Source organism: Kryptolebias marmoratus, linkage group LG9 (genome assembly GCF_001649575.2).
Source record: "Kryptolebias marmoratus isolate JLee-2015 linkage group LG9, ASM164957v2, whole genome shotgun sequence".
In the NCBI taxonomy this organism is placed as follows: Eukaryota; Metazoa; Chordata; class Actinopteri; order Cyprinodontiformes; family Rivulidae; genus Kryptolebias; species Kryptolebias marmoratus.
In genome coordinates, this window is record NC_051438.1 from 2,820,215 (window position 1) to 2,829,504 (window position 9,290).

Consider the following 9,290-nt stretch of genomic DNA (forward strand, 5'->3'; position numbering starts at 1 on the left):
GGCATAGAGTTATTAAACCATCAGCTAACTTAACAATACATATAGGCCTACCTCATTTTGTTTTTTCCTCTTTTTATAAGGGGGTGTTGTCGACCAACATTGGAAAACTGTTGGTTGTCCGCTTTTTGGCGCTCTTTTCATTTTTTTGGCTACACTCATTCATCAGCAGCTGCTTCCACAAACAAACGGTTAACGCCGCTGCTTGGTAGAGAAAGCTGTTGGGTGATACCAAGTTTTTGCAGGGGGGAGGGGGGGTACATTACCAGATGAGTAAACATGCTACTATTTTACCCCAAATTGATCATGAATAAAGAAAATTACCATGTTATTCATGTAAGATGTTTTTTGTAAATGGAAATGATGTGATTTTATTGGGGGGGTTATAGTGATTGGATCAGGTTATTGGGGGGGTCATAACCCCCCTATCCCCCCCGCAAATTACGCGGATGCACACAACCACACCAGACCCCCCAACCCAGCACCTGAGGACAGGAGAACATCATTAGTAACTTTCACCAGTGCTGTTTCTGTGCTATGATGAGCTCTAAACTTTGACTGAAACTCCTCAAACTGATTATTTCTGTCTAGACATTCATTACAGACAAATTAAAATAAGAATATTAATTACGGGAAATACCTCTTTGAACGGTCTGGTTGGGATGGGATCCAGCAGACATGTTGATGGTTTGGATGAACCTCAACAGGATAAAAACAGTCCAAACACAAATCAGGATCTAGTGACACTTCTAAAGCTGCCTCATCTGACAGAGAATTAGATACAACAGTTGGGAAGATGGTGTGAATTATTTCTCTAATTGAAATAATTTTATTTATAAAGAATCTCATGAAATCATCCCTACTTAGAGTTATAGAGATACATGGCTCAAAGAGAGAACTTTTCATTAGTTTAGCTATAGTACTAAACAAACCTGCGGTTGTTCTTATTCTCTTCTATTAAAGATGAATAATATACAGTTCTAGCTTCATGAAGGGCTTTCTTGTATTCTATCAGGCTATTTCTCCAGGTAAAATAAAATTATTCAATGTTAGTGGAGCACCATTTTCTTTCCAACTTTCTAGATGCATGTTTTAATGTAACTCTGAATTATGCCTATGGCTGGTGGACAAAATTTTTAATTTCCAACCCTGATTATAACTAATAATTGGTTTAGCATTAATTAAAAATCCTGACTGAAAAATAGCAGCTACTCTTCCACCTCAGCCTGTTCTAGGAACTTGAAAAGTTGGATAATTAGCAGAAGTGGATTGATTTATACCAGTGGTTTCCAATCCTGGTCCTTGAGGGCCACTATCCTGCATGTTTTACTTGTTTCTCTGCTCCAACACACCTGATTTGAATCAATGGGTGATTAACAGTCTTCTGCAGAACATAAAGAGGTAGTTTAACCACTGAATCAGGTGTGTTGGAGCAGGGAAACAAGTAACACATGCAGGATAGTGGCCCTCGAGGACCAGGATTGTAAACCCCTGATTTATACTAACAAAACACTCCTTTTGTAGCCAGGTTTCTGTAAGACGAAATAAATCTATATTAGGCCTGTCGCGATAAACGATAAATCAATTAATCGCACAATAAATTAAAATGAGGTCAATAATTTTCATTTATCAGCGTTATCGTTTCTTCGTGTCTCTGTCTTTTGATTGAAGACACTGGAGGACAAAAGGCTCAGCTCCGATGCTCTTCACTGACCCCTCCCTTTCTCTTAGCATTGGGGTGTGTAGCATATCGTGTCAGGTCGCCAGCCAAGGTGCATAGTCTTGTACATCCGCAGGGGGAAGGCGGTGGGGGCGCAAGTTTCAGTTGTGCTACCGAATCTTGGCGCTATTTGTGTAAACAACGGAAGTGCTATGGACAACGTTGGCCCTGTGTTGTTGCTGTTTTTAAACTTATGGGGATTCTCCTGAGACTTCAGGAAGAGAGGCGCAGTGGAAGAAATGCTCTGGGTGCAGCGATTGTTGCGCGGAGTAGGACAGCTGTTATCCGCCGGAGATTTCATGCTTTACAGCACCTTCAGCTGGGGGACAGACAGCATAAACGTTGCAGGTTAAGCCAACGCTGTTGTCTGTTGTTTTTTTCTTCGCTCTTTATGCTTGCATCTGGTCACACCCACGACCAATGAGTGAACAGGAGCTAAGCTTGCGTCACCCACAAAAGCAGGGCTGGCTCAGCTGGCCCTACTCCGAAGCACGGACCAAAACAGCAGGGACCGGCCTTGAAAAAATGCCGGTAGAAATGTGTGCAAAGCAAGCCGAGTAGAGTAGAGCCGGGACCTTTAGAGACGGTGGAAAAGGGGCATTACAGACACTTAGTCGAGAGGGATCTTATGTTCAAAAATCAACATTTAATGATTTTATTTGTTTGTTCTGGTAAAGTAACTGTGCTTATTTGTCTAAGATTTTTGTAATTTCTTTTATTTAAAGAGTTTTGATTTATTTAATTTGGGCCGTGGGCAAGCTGACATTGTTTCAACGGTGGTTTGGGTGGGTAACAGAGGAGAAGCAGCAGAGAGGTGTGTAAGACTACAACTCTGCTTCCTGGACTGGACCCTGGGTTGTCAATATTTTGGATGACTAATAAAATCAACCAAATTCCTAGAAAGAAGAGCAACTCCATCCAAAGTGGGATGGATGCCTTTCTCTGCATCAGACCAGGTTTTGCCCAAAAAGCACTCTGATTATCTGATTAGCCCATCTTGTTTTCAGGACACCACCTGGACAGACAGCGGTTGAATGATGACATATGACTAAACATGTCATTGTTGGTCAGGTTGGGGAAGGGGCAGAGAAAACTATGGAGTCCGACATAGTTTTTGAAAAGTTACACACCGAAGCAACATTCATTTTAGTGACCTCCGTTAGATCTTCTGATGTTTAAAACTAGTGCATGTTTCCTGATGATTGCTAAATGTGCTGTCATTAAATTGTTGGTGTTTTGTTCATCTAAGGTGCTGAACGTTGAGCGAGTTCAGGCTCTGGAACACTGGCTGAAAACCACCAACACAAAGCTGATACAAGTTAACGGCCAGAGGAAGTATGGAGGGCCACCTGATGGTAAGATCCTGATAGCTGATAAAGATGCCTTTAAACACAGTGGCACTGAGAAATAATATTGAATGGTTCTGGGTTCCAGAACTCTGAACAGTTTGGGTTACCGAACCACAACCTGCCTTTGTACTGCATGTTGAAAGAAATAGTTAATCTCTGGTGAGAAGGGATATCGTTCCAGATCAGTCTAGAAAGCTGGAGAATTATTTTTATTTTCCTTTCATGAGAAAATACTTTTTTTTTCAATAAACTGTAAAGGGACCAACAATTTTACCTGCATCTGTATGTATGATCGCACCTGTAATGCACCCTGAATCTTATCATATGAAGATATGAAGTAAATAACCACCAAGCCTTCTTTCTCCTTCATGGGTAGCGTGGGATGGTCCCATCCCAGAAGCTCGCTGCGAGGTCTTCATCAGCCACATCCCACGCGACACCTATGAGGATGTGCTGATCCCTCTGTTCAGCTCAGTGGGGCCACTGTGGGAGTTTCGTCTCATGATGAACTTCAGCGGTCAAAACCGAGGCTTTGCTTACGCCAAATACGGCACAGCAGCCCTAGCTACCGAGGCCATCCGTGTGCTACACGGCTTCATCCTGGAGCCTGGCTGCTACCTCAGCGTCCGCCGCAGCACAGAGAAAAGACATCTTTGTATTGGACATCTGCCGGCTGCCACCAGGCAAGAAGACCTACTCCAGGTACAGTTGGTTTATGATGATTTTGGACCAATCCTGCCAGTGTTGTTGAGCCATATACTGAAAACAACAATACCTGATGAGAGGAAATTTAAACTGCTGTTGGAATCAAGTCTGGACTACTGGAATAAATTGATAACTTTGATCTATAGGGGGTGCTATGAAATAAGAAAATTGGTTATGCAAATATGGCATATCGGATCTTCATGAAAATTTGCACAGAAGCCTCAGGACATGGCCTTGAGGTCAGACCCAACAGGTCATAATGCCCAAAGAAAGTGGACGTGGCTTATTACAACTCAAAGGGGAAAAAAAATAAATAAATCATGAAATCTGTCAAAATAAAGCATTTACTGTATATACAAATCTGTCTACAATAAATAAACAGCTTTGTTCTAAATGTTTGCTCACAGGTTATGCGTATGCTGGCCGAAGGAGTGGAGAGAGTTTCCCTCAAAGCTGAACCTGGTATCAAGGGAGTGTCTGCTATTGTTGCCTTCACATCCCATCATGCTGCTTCTATGGCCAAGAAGGTGCTGGTGGAAGGTAGGAGAACTCTGCTGGCAATGAGCCCTGTGTTACTGCCAGACCTTACCCAACAATAACAATTTTGCAGACATTGAGCTATAGTTTGGTGTAGTATTAGCTGAGGTATTCCCAACACCAGGCCATTTGATGAGGTTGGTTTGGTGCTCCCCCTAGTAGAAGCAGTATAAACTATTAGTTTTCTTGGAATACACCACCAAACTTCACTTCCTCTTCTCTCCATTATACTAATTGTATAAGTATATAACTTTTCCCATCATTTTTTGGGAAGTTGAAGTTTGATTTTACCTGATAAGGCCTCCTGCTGTCTAACTCAGTTGTACAGCGCCCCCTCCTGCAGGTGGTACCCTAGGTGACTGCGTTCCCAGCCCTGGTCCTGGTGACCCACTGCCCTGCATGCTTTAGATGTTTTCCTGCTCTAACACACCTGATTCAAATAATTAAATATTCTATTCTGAATGTCATCACATTTTGCAGAGGCCTGTCTATGACTTATTGATTTCAGTCAGGTGTGTTAAGGCAGGGAAACAGTTAAAACACGAAGAACACTAGGTCACGAGGACCAGCGTTGGGGACCTCTGGTGCAGTAACAGATTGCATCAGATCACATGATCACATAATGTTATTTTCAAGATTCAACTTGGTCATTTCTCAGCATAAGATGAAGGTCTAAAACTTTTTTCAAGGAATGCCAGGCCTTTAATTGAGACAATTTTCAAAATGATATTTTCTTCTGTCTGGGACAGAGATATAAAGGAAATGAAATTAAATAAAAACAAATGCAATAATTTGCAGATCTCATAAACCCAAATCATTTATCCATAATGGAATATAGTAAACATTTCAAGTAGTTTTGAATTTGATGGCAGTTGCATATCTCAGAAAAATTAGGACAGAAGCAATAAAAAGCTATAAAATAAATCAGCCTAGAGTTCATAAAAAAATGTCAAAAGATTTTAAAATCTACAGAAGTCTCTCCTTAAGGAACAAGACAGAGTCAATATTGGATGTCTGTGACCTTCTGACTGTCAGGCAGCACTGCAATAAAAACAGGTCTGATTCTGTTATGAACATCACTGCATGGGCTCAGTAACACTTACAACAATCATTGTCTGTATTTGTGTCATCTACAAATGCTGCTTAAAGCTCTATCAGGCAAAAAGGAAGACAGACGTGAACACCATCCACAAACTCTGTTCTCTTCCCTGGACCAAAGCTCATTTAAAATAAACTGAGGCAAAGAGGAGAACTGTTCTGAGGTCAGATGAATCAAAATTTGAATTTTTTTATGAAAACCACAGTACTCCGTACTAAAGATGAGAGAGACCATCTGGCCTGTTATCAACCCTCAGTTCATAAGCCTGCCTCTCTGATGGCATGGGTAGCTAATACATCTGGAAAGGAACCATTAATACAGAAATATACACACACACACACATATATCCAGATTATGTCTTTTTTAGGGAAAGCCTTGCATATTTCAGCAAGGCAATCTAAACCACAGACTGCATCCATTCCAGCAGCAGAGCTTCATAGCAGAAGAGTCCAACTGCTGAACTGACCTGCCTGCAGTCCAGACCTCACCGACTGAAAGCATGTGATTCATCATGAAATAGAAAAATTCAGCAAAGAAGACCCAGGACTGTAGATACATCAGACAGGAATGAGACAACCTCCAGCAGCTGCTCTCCTCAGCTCCTAGATGTTTGGACTGTTGTTAAAAGAAGAGATGCTTCACAGTGGGAAACACGGAGCTGTCCCAACAATTTTGAGTCAGACATCAAATTCAAAATGAGATTTTTACTTTGTTCTTTTGTGAATAAAATATGAGTTTGAGATTTGCAGATCATTACATTTTGTTATTTACATTTCACACAACATCCCAACTTTTCTGAATTGAGGTCATTTGTCATAGTTGGCTTTCAAAGAGCACAAAGTTTTTACTAAATATCTGTAAAATTAACTGAGGTATAGCTATTTTTTGTGTTTTACTAATTAGCTGTGGCAGCCATCTTGAATTGGGTACTTTCTGAGAGTTTATCTTCATTCTGCCTATTGGTTCAGACGATTATTAACATGGCCTACATTTCATGGTGGTGGGTGATACTAAATGATAGTCAGGCTCAGCTTCTTACTGTTGTATTTCTTTGTTCAGAGTTTAAGAAGTCGTTTTCCCTGGACGTGTCCATCAAGTGGCTGTCGGTGGAGAGGTCGAACACAGAAGAGCTGTGGTGTAAGCAGAAAGTGCCAAGGAGTCTGCTGCCTCAGAAGATTTCACAGCCCTCAGCCCTGCCTCCACACCTGGCCCATTCTCCACTTGTCCCCCAGAGGTTCTGCAGAACAGTAGGGGGACCTACATCCTTGCTGCACCCTCAACTCTCCTCCTCAGCCCAGGCGTTTGCAGAATCCCCAGTGATGCTCCTCCGTAAGATGTGCGAGGCCTCTGGGCTGGGCCTGCCGGTCTTCGAGGTGTTCTGCAGCCACACCGGACCAGATGGGTTCCTGAACGTCACCTACAAGGTGCATGTTCCTGGGATGAACGCATCATTCCAGGGGATGGGAACCATCCTACCGGGACCCAATCCCAGCACCACTCTGCAGGAGGCTAAGAAAACCGTTGCCCAGCAGGTCCTGCAAAGGGTTTTCAACACGCAGCTGACCGTCTGAACCAGTGACCCGCTTCTGCTGCACTCATCTCTTTTGTTGTTCCAAAAGTCAAAGTTTTTAAATTGTTTGTCTGGTGTGTGTTTTTTTTTTTTTAATGGTGTTCAGAGTTCCTCATTTTTATTAAAATGAGATTTGAAAAACAATGGAGTGTTGCCATTTCTTTTAATAAAAGCGAGGAGACATTAGGTCTCAGTGGTTAAATTACCTCTTCATGTTCTGCAGAAGCCTGTTAATCACCCATTGATTCAAATGGGGTGTGTTGGAGCAGAGAAACAAGTAAAACATGCAGGATAGTGGCCCTCGAGGACCAGGATTGGAGACCCCTGACAAAGACACCATCTCATTATCATTCACACCAACAACACAGACCCCCCTCCACAACCCTGTCTTTCTCAATAAGCTCTGTAAGATCAAGATGCAAAAAGCCACAGGTCTGGATAGCATCACCGTCAGGCTCCTGAAGCATTGCACAGATCAACTGTGCAGCATATTTAATCTGAGCCTGACACTAAGGAGGATACTACAGCTGTAGAAGACTTCCTGTGTAGTACTAGTGCAAAAGACTGCACACCTGAAGGACCTGATTTCACATTTGATGAAGACCCTGGAGAGGCTGGTCACAGAGCTTGTGGAAGAGAGGAACACCCTTCTCAAATCCAGAAAAATGAAAAACATTAAAGCCCCAAAAGGAATTGGCTTGGAAAAAAAAAAGTGCTGGCAGAATAACAGGTAGAACTCAACGTTATGAGAGAGGAACTGAAAATAGCAAAACTACTTGAGATGACAAAAACGAAAAGTTGAGAGAAAAACAAACTGCTGAAAGTGGAGACTTCAAAGAAGCCGTATGAAGAGCATGGCAAAGGAATGCAGGAAGAAAGAAAATATCTGGGGAAAGGATCTAAAGGGAAGAACTGGAAACAAAATAAAAGGTGATAGAAAAATTTAGGGTGGAAGAGAAAAGAGCGAAGAACAGAACAGACTGGGACACGAGCAAACTTGGTAGAGAAAAGAAATGTCTTGAAGAGATAGCAAAACATCTGGAGCTGGAGAAACAACTGACAGAAAAACCTCAGGAGGAGAAGGAAGAACTGCTACAACTGATGCAGGAACACAGGAATCAGGCAGAGACAGGGAAAAAGTTTTAGAAGAAGAAAATTTAAATCTGGCATTAAAGTGAGGGGGGTCGCTCTCCTGCAGGTTTGAGATGTGTTCTTGCTTTAAAACACCTGGTTTAAATGGATGACTTGTTGCCATGCTCCTGGAGAACTTGATGATTTGGGGAGGTATGATTAAACCATTTGAATCAGGTGTGTTGGAGCAGAAAAACCTAAAACTTCCAGGACAGTAGCCCTGGAGGCCTGGAGCTTGACACCCCTGAATTAAAGGATAAATTTGGGAGAGAAAAAAACAATGAAGAAGTACAGATAAAAAAAAATGACAGAGATAAAGAACCAGCTGGAAGATTTAGACCGTGAAAAGAGAAGGTTGGATGAAGAAGAGAGAAATGAATTAGAGTCAGAGATTCAACAGCAGCTTGAGAAGAAGGAGAAAGGCTTCTTTTGTTTTAGTTGCAGGAAAAAAGGGAGACAAAGAGAAAAATCTGATGTCTTCACCAAAAAAACAGGAACAAACATCAGAGAAGGAGAAGATAAGGAGGTTCTGGTGCTGCCTGGGTACATAGTGTGTCAACAGCAGCTCCCTCTTCCTCCTCTCTTTATCTTCATCCTCACCCACCCCTCAATCTCTTCCTCCTCTTCCTCCTCCTCATTCCCTTTATTCAGTGGTCTCCAATCCTGGTCCTCGAGGGCCACTATCCTGCATGTTTTATCTGTTTCTCTGCTCCAACACACCTGACTTGAATCAATGGGTGATTAACAGTCTTCTGCAGAACACGAAGAGGTGATTTAACCACTGAATCAGGTGTGTTGGAGCAGGGAAACAAGTAACACATGCAGGATAGTGGCTCTTAAGGACCAGGATTGTAAACCCCTGCTTTTGGTACTTGACTAAACATTTCCACAAAAAGCCACAAGGACCGGTCTGTCTTTAAAGGGTAAATGAAATAAAATATCAAAATGAGTTTTCATGGTTTTTTTTTCAGTTAAAAACTATCGTAAAACACTCCAGTGGTGTATTTCTCTGATTTAAAACATTATTGACTTGTTTTTAGACTCCTGAACTGGGGCGATTGTGTGGGCGGAGTTACCTCTTTGGTTGGTGACAAAGAGGAGGCTGAGCCAGTTGTGGCAGATCGCTGTAGGACACTGAGGAAGTTACTGTTGCAGTGTTTATCAGTGAAAATGGAAGCAGAA

At 42.1% G+C, this 9,290-nt stretch overlaps 1 protein-coding gene across 2 annotated transcripts in view; it reads left to right on the forward strand.

The window, feature by feature from the left end:
- Window positions 1-7,078, forward strand: part of dnd1 (DND microRNA-mediated repression inhibitor 1) — a 12,384-nt gene extending 5,306 nt beyond the window's left edge. For both annotated transcript variants that reach the window (XM_037977228.1, XM_037977227.1), the window contains 4 exons: window positions 2,967-3,072; window positions 3,443-3,768; window positions 4,179-4,311; window positions 6,467-7,078. In XM_037977228.1, the coding sequence (XP_037833156.1) occupies window positions 2,967-3,072; window positions 3,443-3,768; window positions 4,179-4,311; window positions 6,467-6,978 (1,077 nt within the window). In that variant the 3' untranslated portion in view covers window positions 6,979-7,078. The remainder of the gene's footprint in view (window positions 1-2,966; window positions 3,073-3,442; window positions 3,769-4,178; window positions 4,312-6,466) is intronic.
- The last annotated feature ends 2,212 nt before the right edge of the window (window positions 7,079-9,290 follow it).